We start from the raw sequence: 20,972 nt of genomic DNA on the forward strand, positions 1-20,972 counted from the left end.
GCAGCGGCTAGGGTTTGCTCGTGCCGGGGCTCGAGGAGGCAGGTCGACTAGGATGTGAAAGTTGTTTACTAGCAGGTTCACGGCTTGCATTAAAAAGGACGATAACCCACTAGCTGGATGGCTGCCAATCGGAGCCCGCCGCACGTGCACATTTATTTTGGACGATGGAGGTAGGTGGACAACCGCGATACGTTCCTAAGGCGGACGACGAGCAAGCGCTTGCCCGTCCGTGTGGAGACAAACCAGGCACAGGTTTGCGTCAGAAATAGGGTGGACTGGACGCCAAACGAACAAAAAGTACAAATGCGGCCGCACGTCTCATGCACTCATGCCGCCTATCTGTTTTGGCCAAAAACAGACAAACGCGTTGGAGTTGGGCGCCTAGGCAAGGCCAATGGCATGCCACCCAAACCGCGGGGGGGGGGATCAGTCTCGACACTCTTAATATACTACTGCTCAATGGAGGGATTAGTGTCGACACTCTTAATATACTACTGCTCAATTGAGTTCTGACCCGACATTTTGGGTTTGGGTCTGGCCGGACGGCATGCTCTGGCATACTTAAACACCCCACATATTCATGGAACTCAAGAAGTTCAAGTACCGGACCGGATGTCTCTAATAAAAACCTTTGCGAGTCTGCAATTGTCCACTGGGAATGGTCAGCTTTCAGGACAGCATTATAGATCATCTGACATGCATTGTACCGCTAGATTAACCTGAAGTGCTCGACATGACAAGAGCAAGAGCTCACAAAAATTTACAGCAAAACTAAAAACACTGTCCCAAAGAATCCTCAACACTCATAACACAAACAGCTCACAGTACGCATAAAACATTCTCTAATGACCACCATCAGCGAGAACTCCCTCTTCCGCAGCTTTACCTCCACAAGACCTTGCAACAGACTCAAACAGCCTCTCAATCTCCGGTGCACAGCGTGTAAAGGATCGAGCCCAAAAGCTATAGCGTGGATTCTGCAGAAGGCAACCCTGTATTAGACCTATATTCCTTGCCAAAAAATTCTTTCAAGTTGTCATGGTAGCATACCTTTATGAGCTCAATGAAAGTAATAAGTAATCCCCAGGGATGAGGACGATTAACTATTAGGCGCTCTAAAAGAACTCTAGTTATCTGCTCCTGTACGATATCCTGCAAGTTTCAAGTTTCAATTGGACGATGTCAGGAGGAGGTATTTCATAGATGCATATGGGTATCACACCAAAACCCTGAAACCCGAAAAGAGGGAACTCATTAAGTTACCTGTGTTGCCTCAGCAAACAAGTACAAAATGATGAAGGAGAAGTAGTGAGTATGATTGTTTGGATAGCGTAGCTGGTTAGCAATCGCGTTCAGGAGGAGGTAACGGCCTTCGGTATCCATATTCACTATAAGATTTCTGTAGACCTCAGTGGCTGTTTCAATCTGAAAAACATCCACCTGAGGACTTTGGTTCATTTGCTGCGCTGATGCTGATGCATTTGCCTTGTTATGCTGCAACTGTTGCACAGCCTGCATTTACAATTTAGACACCGTTATAGAGTGTTCATGCATGCCAAGAAAAGTGATCAAAAACAAGCAAAGGTAGAGGTAAAGGTACTTCATACTGTAACTTTAGAGACCCATAGGGTCGATGCAGATTCAAAACATGACATAGCTGTTTGGTTTAATGCCACTGAGAGCCAAAGTTTGGTCATTTGGAAAAAATTGGCTGCCGTTTGGTTCAGCGAGAAAAGTTTGGAAAGAAGTTTCTGTAGCTACGTATTTCTGGAGCCAAACTTAACAAAAGAAACATGGCCAGCTAATTTGGCTGGTTTTCAGATCCTAAATTTGGGCACAAACCAAACCAGTCATAAACTTGCTATCTGTCTGAAAACACACAAACAGAAGGCTAAATACAGTCCAAACCTATGTTAACCAATGCTGAAATACTATGAAAAATTGCTGATAAAAAGTGATAATATCTTCTTCACTTGGCTATTTGGACGCAATATTAGGGTATAAAAAGCATTTCTAACATTGTAATGGAAAAAACAATCGCACACAAACATATAGAAACTGACCTGGATGCCAACATAGACGACCAGTGAATTAATTAAGGGAACATTATAACGAGTCCCAGCAACATTCGCTTCATTTGGAGGCAGCACTAACTTCTGCTTTAAATCAGTTAAAAAGGATGAACCTTCTGGTCTCTGCAAGAACGCAAATAAGAGAGAAAGAACAAACGTTATGTATACCATTTCTTTTTAAGGTTTCAACAATATACTCAATGAATGACTCGGACCAGCTTAAAGAATTGTCTAGACTGGAAGCTGCCGTTACATTAGAGAATGCAGACATGATTTACCTTGAGGTACTCGTCAACCTGGGTCTTCATTTGCTTTGCCTTCAAAGCACCTTCCACATCAGACATGATTCTTGGAGCTACTGAAATTTCAGCTAGCAGGTCAATCTGTATTACAAGAAACAGCTGGAGCTCATTAAACATACAAAACCCAGGGGGAGTTTGTAGGTAGCATGTACTAGCAGTCGGTAAATACCTTCAAATTAGGAGTAGAGGGATCAGGAAGTCTCATATTGCGTGGAAATGCACTAAGAATAACATTACGCATTTGAATGCAGCTTGGGGGAATCACATCACAGAAACTGAAGTGGTAGTCGCAGAGGAACTCAGGAAAGTCATGGAGTAGAACAAGCAGCACTCTCAAAGTTCCTTTGTATAAAAGCTGAATCTACAAAAGGAAAAGGTACAAAGTACATGAAAGTGCAACACATACTGTATATAACACAGCTGCAAACGAAGGTGCAGGGATAGAACTTACGGGCTGTCCCAGCTCAGCGTTTCTTAGATATGGTTCCATAAATTTGAACAAATCACCAAGCAGCCTCTGGAAGAATGGCCAGCCCTTTTGTGAATTGCACAGCAATAACTTCGGCATGAAGCTTCTATGGCTTACCAATTCAAGCCAAGCAAAACTACAGTGGAAAAGGCATTTAGTTGGCAAGTGACAAAAGTACATGGTAATTTCACTACTCCCTCTGATCTATATTAATTGTCGCTGATTTAGTAAAAAATAATATGTACTTTTGTTACTCAATCAGCGAAAATTAATATTGATCGGGGGGAGTACTTAAATTATTTAAAAAAACACCAAACAGGCTAATTTCATAACTTCAATATTTAAAAAAAATACAGTGATGGGATTCAGACTTGGGGAGAGAAAGATTATCATAATATAATAACAAATTTGAACATTCTATCATTTTATTGTGATAACTTCTATTTTTTTCTTACACAATTTTGCAGAGCTTGAATCAATTTAATGCCTGTCGTTAATCGCCTTAATAGGATGGTTGGTCCCTCAAAAAAATTGTTGCAAGGGGCCTGATTACTCACATTCTAATCGAACTGAGACCATGGGGAAGTTTGAATGGCACGGTGATGGTCAAATTCATATATATGTCAAAACAAAATAATAAGGTGTTTCGAATAAGGATCAGATGGTTCTAGGACAAGACCCACCTTGACACATAACAACTCATTGTTTTCAGCAAGCATGGATATTTATCAATTTGTGGAAGAGAGCATTCATAGATGGTTTTTGGATTATACATTTGAGAGTTTCAGTTGCAACACTAGGTACTGGAAGGAGAACACTATTTTGTGCCCATGAAGCATGAAATAAAAAACATAGAAGGCAATCACAAATATTAAGAAAATTCACGAGATGGCAAACCTCCATGCAGGAACTCTCAAGGGTTGAAGCACATGAAAAGCATTTGCAAATGCAGTCAAAACCTGGTGCATAAAACCATTTTCAGCAACAAAAAAAAAAGTGCAAGCAAGCCATGCAAATCTGATATTATGTTAAACATATATAATTTGTGCAAACAAGTTAAATATACATGGCACATACCTGAAAACTAGCACCATCATGAAGGTCAGCAGTGCTAAGCTCACTTAGCAAATTTATAAATAATCTAAAATATGGCCGAGGATTGAAAGAAACTTTCTTTTCTTCAGCATCTTTCTGAATGATCCTAGTGGTTATGGAGAGAATCTGCAGAGCAGTAAAAAGGAAACATTTTAGCGAATAGGCACCTTAGTAGGCTCAAATTCCCTAAGAGCTAAAGGGTAAACACTGACCTTCAGAAGAAGGCTGCCTTTGTTTGGTCCTAAATCCACGCCATACTGAAGATTGTAAAAAGAACAGTAAGTAAAGTTACTGTAACAAGCTATCAGCCGATGTACCAAAAATATCTTGGGTGTGCAATCAACAGGTACTACATCGACACTTGGCCACATAGTCTAATGTATGTTAACATTTCCTTTTATGTTGAATTGTTGACATGTCTCGAATAAGGATCAAAGGATTACTTGCAGCTTTCCCAATACTAGTTGGAACTGGGAAGCAGCAGACCTATCTTGACTGAAAGTGCTCGCTATGTTAATAAACAGACAAGCAGTTTAGCTTGTCTAAACATTGCCCTAATTAGGCAAGCATTGCGACTGCGATGAACCTGGCAGTAGCGAAAGGACTCGCACAAAGCCTTGGCAAGGCCTAAAGTTGATTATTGACAAGAGATAATAGGAGTTCAAGGAAATACTATGCATCAACTTTTGCATGATTAATGCAATAAAACAAGCCCTCCTTGGAAGAAAAACATTAAATATACCTTGAACATTAAAGTCACAAGCTTCGAGTATGAATCAATTGAGAAATATGAAATCTGGAGTTGCTGGGCCGGCTGCTGAGACATCCCACCAGGAGCAATAACTTGCTCAGAGACAACAGCATGTGTGATGGCAAGTTCCTGCGTTATTTTAAGTATTAGCCCTCACATATCACGGAGATCAGTATAAACTTGATACTGGGTAGAAGAATCACCGTGAGAGTATGGAAGAAGCGGTCAGTCAAATCATCTCCCTTAAGCAAGCCATGTTGTTGCAACTGCACAATGTAATGACTATATGCTGAATCACCCATAGTTGGATGATCACATATGTGACACCAGTCCGAGAATAAAACTGCAACCTGTACATCAACCAAATACCAAATTAGCTTTCTACAATGTTCAAACTCCAATACATCAATAAAGACAAATGACTGGAGCATATTCAAATCAACTATACACTGGGAAGAGACAAAAATAATGTGCTGATGCAAATTAAATTAAATGCATAGAGACACTTGGTTTGCATTACGACTGTATGATTGGATAACATAATCAAGTCATCAACATATTAATTTATATGTGAAAGGTGATACTGTAAGTTGCATTTGTTGCACTCTTCTGGCAATAACAACTGATGTCTGCGTGGAAAATAGGAATGTTATTGTGTTGAGCGCATATATGTTTTTGCACACACTTAGATAGATGGCATCATTACTATACTGAACAGTACAATGGTAAAATAACACAACAGAAATTTTGCCACGCAAAATATGGAAAATGGAATGAAAAAAGAGTTATTAGTACTAAATTACGCAGATAAACAAAGAAACAGTATCAATAATGTTTATCGTCGATACACCCTCATAATAAAATTCTTGTGTGAAATGTATGATGCATGGTGTACAACAAAATAGGATGTCATGTTTCCTACCTGGTCTTGAAAACTAACAGCATCTGCAAAAGCAGAATCATTTTCTTCTTTATATACTGATGAAGGACGGCCAGATAAAACCTGTAATCGAATGACAGAAATTAATCATCAAGTCAGAAAACATATACCTATAGGAACAGAGGAACTTGACCATGCATAAACATCCAAACCATGTTATCCCTTGCATGCCTAACCTTTTCATCCTTCATGGCGGCAAAGCTAGCAGCGTTCTTGAAATTACTCTTTGCAATCTCAATCAACTGCTGCAATGATTCAGGTGAACCAGGCCTGATTGCAAGCTGTAACACAGAACGTATTACCACTTACGAATAAGCAAAATAGATGGTGATTAGACCAAAGTATACAACATTTGCAAAAAAATGGCCTACCTTCGATAATGCATCAACAACATTACAAAGCTCAGAAACGCCACTGGGTTCTTGGGTAATCAATGTCTGGACAAGTGATATAGCGAACTCTGTTGCAGTCTCTGAAGATTTGGTGGATGGAGGTGAGCACATGAATACTTGATGATGTTACTCCAAAGTTACAAAGTAGCGGATAGCATTGCTTAAAGATTAGATTAGACTCCTGAATGCCTAAACATGTAATATGGCTTACATGTTTGGTATTGAGGCGGCTTTTTTTCCTACATTTTGCTTTTATATTTCTGCATACATCCTTAATCAATTGACAGAATTGACAGTGCCTTCTACTACATTATAAGCTGTCATGGTAATACCTATGCTGCAGCAAAAAGTTCTTTGTAACAAGGGCAAATGACAATTAGGCAAGTGATTGGAGTTTCATGATTTAATCCTTGCATCTTTACCATGGGTGTGGGTAGAAATACATTATCCTTTTTTAATATTATTGGCATGCCCATTTAAAAGCATGTATTACACTTCCTTGAGCAATTTGTTGAACAAATCAGCGAATACTCATCATTCAGGTACTCCAGTTGGTTATTAGTTTCAAAAGACTAAGAGCAGAGCTAAGGACTAGGACCATTTTCATGTTTGTGTTTCTCTGTGTTAGATGCATGCTACACAGTTCCCTTTGTGACAATAGATGCCAGAGATTCTAAGGTCCAAGTTCCTACACTTACTCTGTTAAAAAGTCAAAATACTTGAGCTGGTGAAATCACATGGGTAAACTTATATGTAACAATTACTGTTCTTTTTAACTGAAATTATTATTCTACAAGTCATACACCAACCAAAGTAACCAATGTTGAATAATCCAGCAGGCAGATTATTGATTGAAAAAGGTCAAATTGTGATAGTTTATTTACTTTCTTTCCTTCTGTTAACTTCAGTAAGACAACATACCACCACCAATATTGCATAGCAATAATCATGGCATCACACAAAGTGATGTACAGGATAGCATACAAATATTTCATTTAGAAGGGGCATAAGCTTGCGGTCATTGTTTATAAGGCGGTAAGGCGACCTAAGGCGAGCACCAACCGCCTTGACGCCTAAAGCGGGCATAATTGCAAGACGCCTTATAAACAATGCTTGTCCTTACTGCTTAGGTGATAGCTATATTTAATTTAGGGGCCATTCCACATTGTCTAGGTTGACCAAGGAAATTTGTCTAGTATTTCTTTTTCTTTTTTTATTTCTTAAATATTCAAATACAGAAATATATATTTCAACTTACTGTTTCTTCCACTATCAATGATCTTTGCTAGATGAACATCATAATCCCCAAGATTAAGAATCTCGGAACGAATTAGTCCAGTAACTATGTCGAGGTTAAACTTATTTTCTTCCTCAGAATAAATTACCTGCACAAAAATGTTTAATTAAGTTAATAAAATATGTGTGCCCCATAAATTAGTCATACCTCCCACAAAAGAAAAATAGTCAATACCAAAATTATGCCATTAACAAAAAAAATTCTAAGTAGACACAGCATCGATTGACAGCAGTTGGAATCTGCACTTGATCAGCATATTGACGTGAACATTTTTGTTCTTTTAGTTAGCTTGAAGTAATCAAGCAGCTGTGAAATACTGACAAGGTGGTTGCGGTCACATATATCACCCATTTAAGGATCACAGTTTCATGGTTTAACACCATATATAACACACATTCCCCTCGAGAAAACTGGCAGGAGCACTGCCTATTTAATTAACTTAAACAGCCCAGTCAAGAATCAAACAGTACTAGAAGTATAAATAGGAAATTTAGCATAACAAAAATGTCCATAAAATAGAAGAACAGACGAGGTAAAGATGCAACACAAAAAACTTCATTGAATTTAAATACAATGCGCATACAGGATATACCATAGAACAGAAGAACAAACGAGGTAAAGGTGCTTCTTATCAACAGAATCAGATCTTACAGAGGAGCTAGAAGAGCTTCTGCCAAATATTATAAGTGGGCAATAAAAACAGATGCTACTGTGAAGACTGAAGAAACATACCCAGCTTGTTATCTCTTTAGCGATAAGTTTGCAAACATCACGTATTGCAGCTAAAGTTGCCAGAAGCCATGTGACATAAGTACTCTTTGATGCATTTTCATACAAACTTCTGAAAACCTGGAACAAACATAAACAGGTACAAAAGAAATTGAGAACTAGAGGAATATTTACCTAATAATAAAGTACCCCGTACGTCGTCAGCAACTTTGCATAAAAGTCCCCGCACTTTCGTGAAATCAACCCACGGTCCCGATTTAAGTGAGAACAGAAGACATTCCAGATTTTGCAGAAAAACCCCTGAGGTTTTGGTTAATCAACCCGCGGTCCTATTTAAGTGAGAATAGAAAACGTTTTGCTTTTTGCAGAAAACCCCCTGAAATTTCAGTTAATATCAACCCGCGGTCCTATTTAAGTGAGAATAGAAAACGTTTTGCTTTTTGCAGAAAACCCCCTGAAATTTCAGTTAATAAACCAGCCGTTCATCTAGAAAATAACGTTTTTATATAGATTCAATTTTTTTTTAATATTCATAACTTCTAAACCGTAACTCCAATTTTAACATGTTACATATGAAAATTGATTAGAAAAATGTGTAGAATATGAATATGATGTTAATTTTACCCGTTACCCATTTTTAGATGCTATTTAGGGACAGATTCAAATGCTTTGAAAAATTATTCATATCTATTAAACCCTAACTCCAATTTTAACATGTTATGTATGAAAATTGATTAGAAAAATGTGTAGAATCTGAATATGATGTTGTTTCACATGTTAATAATTTTTAAATGCTGTTTAGGATGCAACATTAATCAGTAGTGCACGTCCCGTCTTTCTTTCATACCGGTGCCGATTCAAATTGAAAATGAACACCTCAACAAAAACAAATTGGAGACGAAAGAAACCATCTATAACCATGAAGAAGGATAAATGGCAAGATTGATAAGATGCCATGTTGAAATAAAGAACGTGGACCTATTGAGGTCTCGAGTCATGATTATTGTGTTAGGGGTGTGTGGTATTTTTTTTCTCCCGTTGCAACGCACGGGCTCTTTTGCTAGTAGAGGAATAAATGCATAATTACGAACGAGAAAAGGATAACAAACCTTTTGTGCAATCAATAATGCAGCTTCATCCCGCTTAACACATCTGTGTAAAATATCAGGAACTTCTGCAATAACAGACTGAACAGAACAATAACCCAACATAAAGGTCACATTGTGTCAAGAAAAAGCACAATTACTAAATTCAAAATCCAGTCTAACAATATGTAAAAAGGAAAAGGAAACCAAAAAATGAATCATTAAAGGAAATGCTGACGTAGCAGTATAGCTGACCTGAATTTCTACATCTTTACCATCATTGGCAATCAAGGCTTCAAGCTGAAAGTAAGAGGTAGAATAAAGTAAGCTCAGTGACAGCATTCAGGGTAAAGACTCTGCATATATCAATGACAATAAACCCCGACATGCAAAGTTTTGTAGTTAGCAGGGACTTCCTGAACAATGCAGCAAGAAATCAGAATTTCTAGGTGCACTTTAGGTAGTAACACGCTACCATAGACCATGACATTCCTCCATGGTACAGCAGTTGGGTTCAAATATAACAATGAGCGTTACCTTCTGTGCAACTTGATGGTATCTGTCTAATCCGTTGTCAGTACTCAAAGGTTCAGCAAAAACAGATTCCATACGGTCAACAGCAGTTGTAGGTGAAAGAGGCACCATAGAGCCAAGATCCTGGTAGCAGGGTTTTCCAAGTTAGGAAATTAACTTCCAATTCGTCACTGTACTTTATTAATGCAAAGGAAAGTGTGGAAGTCACTGACTTTAGTTCCAGCTGTTGATTCACCCATTGGAATGTCATTAGATGACATAGGGGGGAAAACAGATGCAATGTTAGTAGTTCCACCAGCTTGGGCAAAAGTGTCACTTGTACCAATTTGTGTGGAAACACTGCAGAAGACAGAAGATATATAATGCATCAGAACAAGATGCTCCAATAAGAGCAGAAAAAAATGGATGTATGTGTTGTTACCTTAAAAGTTGTGTGGTACCATGATCTGACTCTTCAGGAACCAGATCTGCTGGTTGTACCAAATTTGGGCTATAAAGTCGAGGTATACTGGAATTGCCTGGTGCAGCAGTCACGGCTGTAGCAGAAGTGGTAGCTCCAGCATTTTGACTACTCTGGCTGTGCCATACAGTAATGAAGTCCTGAATTCAACAGTTAACCATGATTTAAACAGTCAATTGTGCTAGGAACCAAAAAGATTGTAGAACAAAGAGAAATTCACGCTCAGCCACTTCACCTCATACACTCGTTGTTGGCTAGCACACAAATGGCCAGTAGGCTTTGGACGAAGTGCATCCGGGACACGTGCAAGACCTTGAGTGTAAGGAAAAGCATCATAATATCCAGAACCAAGCAACTCCTTTTGCCTCCTTAGCTGTGAAAAAGGATGCTTGATTTCTCCATCGATCATCTCAACAGCCTGCAATATTCTCATTGATGTTGTGATGCTGTAACAGAACATTCCATATTTTCTGCTATACTGCTGAGCGTATACCTTTGGTAGCAAAAGTTAAAAGGTCCAAAAATGGCTGATAGCATAAGTGAAGCAACACTATACCAATGGCTACTTATCATCACATTTACGGAAGCAAAAAATAGAAATAGAAATGCCAAAGATTACAAGGTATGTAAGCAAAATTAATAGAACATGAAGATACCTTGCGTGTTGCAACAGTCTCTATTAGCGCACATCCAAGATCTAGATTATCATTGATCAGAATATGAACAATCTGCTCAGTGGTTTCACTGTTATTGTTCAGGTTCTGAATAAGACTTCGAAGATGAGACGACAAAGCAACACGAAGAGGCTCCTGCCAGCAGAAGACAGGACAATTGAATACGGCATCATACATCAAATCTAAACCTAAATGAATCTACTAATCAACGCGCTGGGACTGTAACTACACCTGGAAATTACATCCAAGAGCCTTATGCAAAAATACCTTGGAAGTTACATGAGCTAGACTCCCAGCTAGCGTGCCAACCATCAAATGTGCAGCGCGAGATACCGCACTATCATCAGATTCCATTGCTAAATCCTGCAGGAAAAATATGCCAGCATGTCATAAACTTTCGACTACAGCAAGACAAATGGCTAATGAACATGTACAGCTAGGGAAATAGTCCAGGCGTTCACCTTAAGAATAAGCTCCTTAGTAGTTCGGGTAGCTATTGTAACACTTCTTTGAATAACGGGGCCTATAATTTCTTTAATAGCCTTATCCAAAGCAACATCCATGATTCTATGATGATCAAGAGTGTTAGTAGACCATCAGTAAAATAAACTGAAATGTCAGCTAAACTTGTCTTGTAAAAGACATACTTGCTATATTGCAGTGAGCCAAGAGAACTAAGCTTTTCATTAATTCTAAAATATATATCCGCGCGAGGTATTGCTGCCATAAGCTGTAAAAAAACATATAAGAAAACAAAGTCGAGTACATAAAAAGCAAAGTTGGAAATTAAAAAAAAAAACAAGGGCAAACCTGACTAAGAGTAAACAAAGCCGGTAATGGAGACGGCGTTTGAGATGGTGAAACCTGATCGGGCATTATTAAAGCAACCTTATCATCTTCAACCATGCTGTTTGGAGGAAGACGAAGAGGTGGTGCATACTGCAGAATAAAGGTATCCAAATGAGTAGAGAACAAAAAGGTTTCCACGTCATAAGTACTAATTAGTTATGTGCGCACAAATCAACCTGGTTTAACATATTTGGGATGCTAGTAGCCCGTGAGGTACTAGTTAACTCTGGTTGCACTTCAACAACATTTTTTGCTGGGACCATACCAGAGGAAACCTCTGCAACGACTGGTGTTTGAGATGCAGTGACATCTTTATTAGAAAAATCCGGATTTCCTTCAAGTTGACGAGTACGATCTTTAAGAAGAGAAGATGGTTTTACATCTTTCATGTCCACACTGAGGTTCTTAAACAAGACCTACAACCTCAAATAACCACAATTAGCTTGCGCAATTCTAAGCCAGATATGTTGACAGCACCAAAAAAAATAGAATAAAGAATAGCAAGAACCTCAATGTCAAACTTCAGGTTCATCTTGAGATTAGGTAGATTATAGATCTCAGCAAGTAGGCTAAGAATACCCATTGTCCATGGATTTGGAGGACGATATGCTATACTTGAATGGCAAGGTTCAAGAATCTGTAAAGCACCATCTGGTCATAACGACAATCACCACAAAACAAAGGATTCTTTTAAATCAGATTAACATAAAAAACAGAACCTTTGAAGTGAATGGAATGACCGCGATCATCAGCCCCCTTTCATATGCCTTCAAAAAAAAATCAGAATGAAAAATGTAAGCACAAGAAACGTTCTGGGATGCTAGTACCTCACGGGCTACTAGCATCCCAAATATATATATATATATATATATAATGCTTGACTGAAACCTTATCTATACAACTCAAAACGTGCCGCACAAGTCTACATGCCTCAGACACAAGATAAAAGTCAAAATGGCAACACTGCAACATAGAATTATTTCACCAATACATACAACTCACACAATGCCAAATTCAGCACCCAAAACAAAAGTATGGCAACAAGTACTGTTCTGTTAAAAGTAACAGCAAATCCAGAGGTTTCAATATTAGTTGCAGTAATGAACAAACAGAAGTCCAAAAACGATACTGTATCTCTCTGGTTTGGGTATGAGAAAACATTACGATAAAGAACGGACTCAAATGGGCTAATTTCAAAGTACTACCTCAACTATAAGAATTTTGGGATCAATTTCCTTCGCTCGTAACGTTTGATTCCTTCCTATGGTGAGCTTTCCTAGCCAACTACCCAGATTTTTTAGCAACGAACGCTCTTCGGAACTTGATTTGATAAGATCCGATTGCAACAAAGCCTGCAGAAAAATTCAATTTTTTAACTATAGATTGGCAGAACAAGAAAGGAAGACATTCCTCAAAAAAAACGCAAGGAATACACAAGTAAGTAATGCAAGACCTTGCAGTTCTCATATGTAGCTTTCACCATTTCCTTATTCAACGTTTTTGAGTTAACTTTGTCGAAGAACTTCAAATACAAGTCATGAAAATTCGGTTCGATGCTTGCCCTGTAAAATTTTGCATATGCTTTTGGGATCTGACAAGTATAAAATTGTTGCATAAAAAAATGTATGTTGGTCATCAGGAGTACCTTTTCATGACCATGTATTGCGCAAACCAAGGATAATACTGATCCTGAGAAACCTCATTAAATTCCCTTGCCTTAGCATCCAAATTAGAATTGGAAATATTGTTGATCATGAAGAATATCTTGTCTTGAACTTCAGATGGAGGGGCCTATGTGAGGTAGAAACGATTAAATTAAGTTGTTAATTAACCAAGACTATATTCAAATAAAGTGATAGAACTACACTAGACACCTAAAAAACCTCACCTACTATAACATTTCAGTTCTCACACTAAAACTTTAGCCTAGAGTATAAATGTGGTAAATTTCACTTTGGAAGACTAAGCAAACCTCAACTGACGTATCTCTTCGTTCTGCGGCAGCAACAAGAGTTTCAATATTTAAAGCAGCTCCAAATCCTGTAGTGTATGGAGATCGAGTGCCTAACAAAATAATATCATAAAACTATAGTCATGCTATAAGCAATGAACCATCACTACTACAGTTACTAACATATTTCTGGTTAATATCAAACTTTAATATGTAAGCCAGAAGTAACCTGAAGGAGCTGAACTTCTAGGCCTCAGAAAATTAGTGGATTGTGAAGAGGCTGAAATAGTGGCAGAATGATGAGGAGAAGCTTGTAAGGATGGTGGTGCGGTAACCTACAATTGATCATAATTTGCAAGAGATTAAAGACACATTGTGATAAACTTGATATACAGGACGTAAATGGAAAATTTACTACATCTGCCAAGCGTCAAAAGACGAAGAAAGTTAATTTGATCCTAATACCTTCGGAGCCATAGACAAATCACCAGGTGTTGAAGCAGTAGGTTGACTGATAGATAGAATGTTCTTAGCTTGGACGCTGTTTGTAGAACCTTTGGACCTCTCCCCAAGAAAACCCTGGTACCTCTGTTGCAGTGGAAAAGAAGAAGGTGACCGTTCAAGCTGTGCTGGAGTCGGATTGGTGAACTGCCATGATGCGTCAGAAACCTACATAAGCCAGACAACTCTTTCATATAAGGGAAGTCGGTACTAGTACACAAATTAGCATGCCAAACAAATTAACGTATTTAAGAATGTCAAAAAATATGTCGCGAGAGTCAGTTCATGATCCAAGCAATTACAAGATTTCCAGCGTGACTTTACTTCTTGAAATGCAATGTGAGTATACCTCTGTGTTTCCGATAGATGGTGAACCAGAACCATGCGGATCCACAGAAAATATGTTGCCAATATTTGGTTCGTTTTGACTTGATGATATCTTGGCAAGTGCCTGCTCAATTGCAGAGACTAATTCGGCATGTGTTCCACGAAGATGTGAGATCTGCAATATGTGGTTGCAGTATTGCGGCCACTCTATTACACGATCCATAAACTGCTCGAGCGCTGTCGTGCCGAACATAAACATCTGCAACCATCAAGCAACCAACAATCCAGAAGTTACATAAAAGTTGACTGACATGATGGAAACAACATAAAGATTCAAGTAATAACAGCTAACCTTTGAATCAATAGATTTACGCAGGGCATCAAGAACACTACGTAGAGCAACTCCAAGTCCCAGGTGAGCCACAAGTTGATGTTTAATGAGAGAGCCTATTTCAAACATGAAACTACATCAAAACTAATATATCACAGTAAATCATAACTTCTTTTTAGGGAAGATACAAAAGCTTTGCATTAAGCAGAAAAGCAAACAAAATTACAACTAATCGGCAGTATATCATGCCTCAATTTGGTAGAACAAAATTTTAAGCCCTGCTATACAATTGTGTAGTACTTAAATACAACAGTATCTTCCATTACTTTCAAAAATGAGTGAGTGAAATACACACAAATCAGCAATAAAGAAAAATCACCCATTTAGACTGCCCAGCAGAACAAGCAAATGCATACTTGTAAAAATACTAAAAATATTATACTTCAAAATCAAACTCAGTAGATTCCACAACATAACAAAAAACTGGAATCCTCTATCTTAATTACCACTCATCACTACAGTCCCGCCTTCCTATATACTACATAACTTTGGAAGTAGGGCTCATAGAGAACAATGAACACTTCCAATAAAAACCATCCACAAACTCGAACCAGAAGATATCTGACAAACAATTTAATAGTGTTATGTGCATATAAGTTCACCAGTCAACATATTGGAAAACTTTTGAGTTGATTACAACAAAGTAATGCCCACAGCATCTGGAATCTGGGAAACTTCAGCAAAGCAAAGTGATCACTTACCCATAAGAACAGCAGCTAGCTTAAGCTGTGTATCTGGATACTTTGGGAAGAACTTGTACTCTTCGAACAAGTTTGAGATCATGCAATTGAAAATTGCTAGCTCCCTGGTCATTGGTAACATTAAGAATCCAAAGATAAGTAGGTGAAGAAACAGAGTACAGACAACTCAAATGCTAAAGCATCATGAAAAAAATGAAGGTACAAAAGATGCTAATGAGGGGTTGTACTGAGAAGGAATTCAGCCAACTAATTTACAGGATTGCCTCATATCATATGTGAATGGAAAGTATTATTTATAGCAATTATAATAACAAGGGGTACTTTTGTTTCTGACACAGGCTCCCTTACAGATAGGTGGGAGGCTGAATGCAGTGAGAGAACTTAGTGACGAGCGGAATCGCAATAGCACATTAGTCAACACAACATACAGGGTCACATCTCGAAAAGAAAAAAGGGATCTAGGCAAGATGAACAAGTTAGGCCAGAGGAGAAAGAGGCGCAGATATAAGTTGTGCCTACTATTGCTTCTTCCTATCACATCTTGAGACTTTATCAAGACGAGTCGATCAGGTAACAGATTAAGCAGAGAGTAGATCATAACTAGTAGTATGGAAATCACCTCTTGTTTGTAGACTCTTTGAAGCGTGCAAGCATTTGTATCATAGCATCAATGCTGATCTGTTCAGAAAACATCTGGTGAAAATATATATTTGCCTGTGCTTCAATGTCATCAGAACCTCCCTCGGAAGTAGGAATGTCCCTTCCAAGAGAACCTTGAGTCCTTGATTCATACGCTGCTTCCACTCTATTTAGTTCATCCACCAGTTGGTTAGTCAACAGTTGTCCAGAGTGAGACTGAAGAACCTGCCAATGACACGCCATATGTACATATATTTACATCCATGCAAAGAAGGTACCACCATAATGTACAACAGGCACAGAATGAACAGGGCAAAGTCAGAACCTTTATAAATAAAGGACATGATTCCCAGCAAATATTCGTGATAGTAGCTTGAGGTTGTTGGATGACACCCTCTGCAGCATCATGAGTTGTGTTGACCACACTTTCTTTCAAGAATTTAACACATTCCTGGGAGTGCAAAATGTTAGCATGCAAGTTAAGAGCACAACACCGAACTAAAGTGGAAGTACTTGGAAGTACAATCTGCATGATCATGTAGTGGTGTATGGAAAGTCATGTATATTACCTCAATAAAAGCCTCTCTGTGTGCACTGAACTTCTCGATAATCCATTTCTCTAGATTGCTATGATCGTTTTGAAAGGAAACTGTGGCAAGTTTGATGCTAAATGCTAAGGGAGTGGAATCAAGGACAGCGGATAGGATCTGTTTCATAAGAAGTGAAAGGGTGATGAAGCAAGCACTAAGCCCATTAATACCAGAATGGCCTATTCACTATAAGCATGAAAGCGATATAAATGATATAAACATATTCAACTGATGTCAAAGTAGAAGTTGAAATACAGCCCCATGAATAAAATCCATTTATTGTATTAGCAGAAAGTCAACTGCAGATAGTGCCTGCTTCCATTGAATATTAAGCTTTGCAGATTGGTCCATAGACAAAGATATTCGCTTCAACACAAGACTGGCTAAGTTTAAACAAGTATAATCCATTACTGGCACCACAAAGACAGAAGTATGCAATCAGACCATTAATTGTGGTAAAGACATAATCCAGTTTGTGCTTCCTAGTTCAAACTTAAGAATTCATTGCTTTAGCCAACCGAGTTTGCCTTTCTAAGCATTAAAGTAGCTTAGGAGCCACTAATAACTTCTAAAAAACCACTAATCTTTATTTGGGCTGTCCAATAAAACCCAGAACATATTACTTAGTAAGTACACAATACAAATCTATTTACCTAGCATGGATTGATTGAAAATACATGCAACTCAACAGCAGGTATTTAAATTCGAAGATACAAAAATACAATAATGTTGCTCAGTTGCAACTCAAAAGTCATTGCATCAGATAAGCGTAATTGTGTTACCTTTAGGTCTTGACATATATCAACAGTTCTCAAAAGACAAATTATATCAGAATGAGCATCAACAAATCCTCGGAGAGTAAGGGAAGGGTTGAGATGCCAGAGATAGTTCATTAGACTGCTATTTTTAGTGTCCTTCAATAAAGCAGGGAATACGCATGACAATACTTCATACTGGAGGAGATTGTATGCAGTCTGCAAACAAGGAATAAATTTCCAGGTAAGTGAGAAATATGCAGTATTTGGAGAAAAACGTTCTGCAGTTCTAGGAACAGAAAATATACATTGATTTGGCTAACGCCAAGAAGTAAGACGTCTGGACAATGACTGAGTGGGTAGTCCAGCAGCGGTCGCACTAATGTTGCATAGCCAAGGTCAGCAAGCTGGCATAACACCTCCAAAAGGTCTAGGCAGTACCAAGCCTGATTGCCTTGGATATGATTAGCCAAGTCTGGAAATACCTAAGGAAGATTTTAAAAGAAGGTTAGAAGTATGTGGAATACAAGATGCTTACTACGTTTGACCCCAAAAAAAAAGATGTTTACTACGAGTAAGACAAGCTGACAGGATATAGAAAATACCAGCTTCCTGGAAGAATGTTTAAATGTAAATGTATCTGCTGGGGCAGCCACTGCATGTTTCAAGAATGATAATTGCCCTTCTAAATTCTTCCAGAGTGACCCACAGATGGCATGAAGCGGAAATGGATCCTGTATGGTTCAATGAACTAGTCAACTACACACTCAGGAATTTAGTTAATTCAGTTCCAGGAACTATAACGCATGTGCATACCCTGCAAGCCCGAGAATATATCGACATCAATAGACGGAAAGCCCCTTCATCAGGGATACTGAAACCCTCGTGGTCCAGGTTTTCCATTACACTTGTCCAATTTGTTCGTGGGGCCTAAGTTTGCAACCATAAACAAGTTATTGGATCTTAAAAGGAAGAACGGAAACAACAGGCAAATATAACAAAAAGAAACTCACAATTTCATTGATTGAGTCCACGAGAACATTGATATCCCATGCCGTTGACTGAAATGAGTCATTTGTTTGGCTGTTGCCAAAAGCCGAAATGAATGTTGAATATGTGTTATGAGCCTCACCAAGACCAGCGGCAGTAGTAACAACAGCCCCAAGCAACTTAGATATTCCCAAATCATCAAGAGGCTCAAAAAGTGATAATGTATCTTTACAATGTGCAATATCAGCAGTACATCCATAACCCAATTCAGTAATGATGTCAGCCATGCTTATCTCCTTCCCGATTTCAGATAAAAGGGAATCAAAATCATCATCAAAGCTACCGATGTACATATCCATGTGGCTGTAAGACACAAAAGAGCAAGGACATGTACATGAATAGAGCATCATAGAAGATATACTAAAACACAAGTTGGAAAATTTCTGAAAACCTTGAAGCTGGCCGAACATTGCTGTCCTGAACAAGGACAGGGACATGGAATGGCATCTCTTTGACTTTGAATAGGGAAATAATGTTAGTAAAAGAATCCATATGCTTTGAGAGGCCATCAGTCTGGTGAAGAAACACAACAATATCATGAATTTGGTCATTCGATATAGGCTGTGCAGGATTTTTACATAACTCCTCGATTTGAGCAATTGAAAATCTTTGGCCTGCAAAACAAATAAATAAGGTGCAAATAAGTACCTATAAAAACTGATCAGACCAACAAATTCTGCTTTCCAGGACACTTACCTTTCAGATTCAAGCCTATATTCTCGGCATCTGACAGGGCAAGTCCAATACCAACCCTCTCAGCTCTGGATAGATCAAGTTCATTTGACAACGTTTCAAGGAAAACATCACTGACAGACAAAGTCCTCAGTGCTTCACAAAAACAGGTGCTGAAGTATGGTTTATCCAGACAATATCTGAAAACGGTGGATAAAAGATCTTGTTTCGATTGAGAGTATTTTGCCACCCCGGCATTCAGCAGCACCTCATCCAAACAAACTTGAAGCAGTAAAATGCAACCATCAGGACTGCAGTCAGCTAACTGAAACACAGCAAAAGTGAAACAAAAAAAGATATTAGGATGGCTATAATCCATAAGTTCAGACAAAGTAAAAATTGCTGGGATCAGATGAATGTAAGGAAATTACTAAGGCAGCACATCTTTCAAGATTCAATCAGGAAGTTGCTGAATGCTGCAGTCACCTAGATGATGCAGTATTGCATCACTGCACCAATATTGTAAATAGTACACAAAGAGTGTAGAATACATCTCACAAGATCTTCTTATATTGAAATATAAGCAAAGATATTTGAAAGTATTCTTCCAACGATTGGTTGTAAAATGCACAGTTCAACTAGCTGTCTCTGAAGCAATTCCAAGGAAAAAGATGCAAATGGACGCAAACACATGCAACTTAACAACAAACCCTATGTGAAAACCTTTTATATTCTTCTTAAGGGGCTCTTTGTGTTAACAAAAACCGAATGTGCCCTTCACCGTAATATTCACTGTAAACACCAAATCTAAACGAACGGACTAAGAAGCAAAAAATTGAGGACAGGACTAAGAGAATTTTGTTCACTATACATCTATCCTAAAGCTTCAATGGCGCATACGAGTGAATTTTGCCACATATTTTGGAAACTTATGCACCCTGATGGAACCGATCAGGGGTGTTCACGTTATCCCAGCCAAATTTTAGGTTAAAATCGTGCAAAAGTACGAGCGTAAGACAGCTAAATCCGCAAAACCCTAGATTGGTCCTGAGATGGAAGCGTTCCTGAGCACGAATCCATCACGGGGGCGGATCCTTGGATCCAGACGAGCAGAACATGAATCGATTACCAGGACGCATGCGTCGGGAGAACGAAGCCGCTTCGGGGAGGGAGGAGAGGGGACGGGGGCATCTCGTAACCTGGCAGAGCTCGCGGTAGATGGAGTCGACGGTAGAGCCGTCGGCGCCCTGGACGAGGGAGCGGACCTCGTCGGCGACGGCGGAATTGAAGGGGATCATCTCGCGGACGGCGAAGGGCGGGCGACGGCGCCCTGGGTTTGCCGCCGCGAGCACGAGCGCGAGGCTGCGAGAGCAGGGGCGAAGGCGAAGGCGGTGGCGAGCGGTGTTCTGTCGAGCTCTGATGGGGAAAAAAAGGTCAGCGAAATCAGGAAACGCCGATGTAGCGCGACAGGTGGGGTGATGGATTGCGCAGCCAACCGGGCCAAGTGGCCATTTATGTTCACGAACGACTATGGCGCTTTGTTTGGGCTTGTGCTTATGTTTTTCCTGTTTTGCAGTATTTTCGTTTTGACAAAAAAAACACAAAAACTCATAAGAGCAACTCTAACGGGGCGACCCAAACAGACGCCGACTTTGTCCTTTTTTATCCGAAATCACTAATTAAGGAGTACTCGTTGCAAAGAACACTCAACTTTCCCAGGTCGCAACAAGTGGCGCACATGCAGCG

The 20,972-nt window shown here is 39.0% G+C and overlaps 1 protein-coding gene across 1 annotated transcript; it reads right to left on the reverse strand.

Moving 5' to 3' along the window:
- Positions 1 to 595: 595 nt before the first annotated feature.
- LOC109749698 (uncharacterized) lies at positions 596 to 20,719 on the reverse strand. Its single transcript, XM_020308645.4, has 51 exons — positions 20,426 to 20,719; positions 19,251 to 19,551; positions 18,946 to 19,168; positions 18,518 to 18,857; positions 18,321 to 18,434; positions 18,110 to 18,238; positions 17,813 to 17,989; positions 17,532 to 17,723; positions 16,729 to 16,866; positions 16,485 to 16,610; positions 16,140 to 16,384; positions 15,521 to 15,624; positions 14,781 to 14,875; positions 14,451 to 14,687; positions 14,066 to 14,269; positions 13,830 to 13,935; positions 13,622 to 13,713; positions 13,295 to 13,440; positions 13,103 to 13,211; positions 12,855 to 13,001; positions 12,369 to 12,416; positions 12,158 to 12,286; positions 11,826 to 12,065; positions 11,611 to 11,739; positions 11,448 to 11,530; positions 11,262 to 11,367; positions 11,068 to 11,163; positions 10,783 to 10,935; positions 10,362 to 10,544; positions 10,088 to 10,266; positions 9,879 to 10,005; positions 9,670 to 9,789; positions 9,388 to 9,432; positions 9,157 to 9,234; positions 8,051 to 8,167; positions 7,280 to 7,406; positions 6,001 to 6,101; positions 5,806 to 5,910; positions 5,612 to 5,692; positions 4,893 to 5,039; positions 4,681 to 4,818; positions 4,151 to 4,195; positions 3,921 to 4,064; positions 3,741 to 3,802; positions 2,826 to 2,979; positions 2,544 to 2,735; positions 2,351 to 2,455; positions 2,064 to 2,195; positions 1,264 to 1,512; positions 1,051 to 1,152; positions 596 to 977 (listed from the first exon to the last, which is right to left on the reverse strand). Exons 1-51 carry the CDS (start codon positions 20,522 to 20,524, stop codon positions 843 to 845), a joined length of 7,176 nt encoding a protein of 2,391 aa, XP_020164234.1. The 5' UTR covers positions 20,525 to 20,719; the 3' UTR covers positions 596 to 842.
- Between the last annotated feature and the right edge of the window lie 253 nt (positions 20,720 to 20,972).

This window comes from Aegilops tauschii, chromosome 1 (genome assembly GCF_002575655.3).
Source record: "Aegilops tauschii subsp. strangulata cultivar AL8/78 chromosome 1, Aet v6.0, whole genome shotgun sequence".
In the NCBI taxonomy this organism is placed as follows: domain Eukaryota; kingdom Viridiplantae; phylum Streptophyta; class Magnoliopsida; order Poales; family Poaceae; genus Aegilops; species Aegilops tauschii.

What these genes read in the sequence shown, in the direction of transcription:
- LOC109749698 (XM_020308645.4), bottom strand. Translation starts at nt 20,524, where the DNA reads ATGATCCCCTTCAATTCCGCCGTCGCCGACGAGGTCCGCTCCCTCGTC. An exon ending in AAAGAGTCTACAAACAAGAG is followed by an intron (nt 15,625 to 16,139) that starts GTGATTTCCATA and finishes ACCAATGACCAG; the next exon opens with GGAGCTAGCAATTTTCAATT. An exon ending in GTAAAGATGTAGAAATTCAG is followed by an intron (nt 9,235 to 9,387) that starts GTCAGCTATACT and finishes TGTTCTGTTCAG; the next exon opens with TCTGTTATTGCAGAAGTTCC.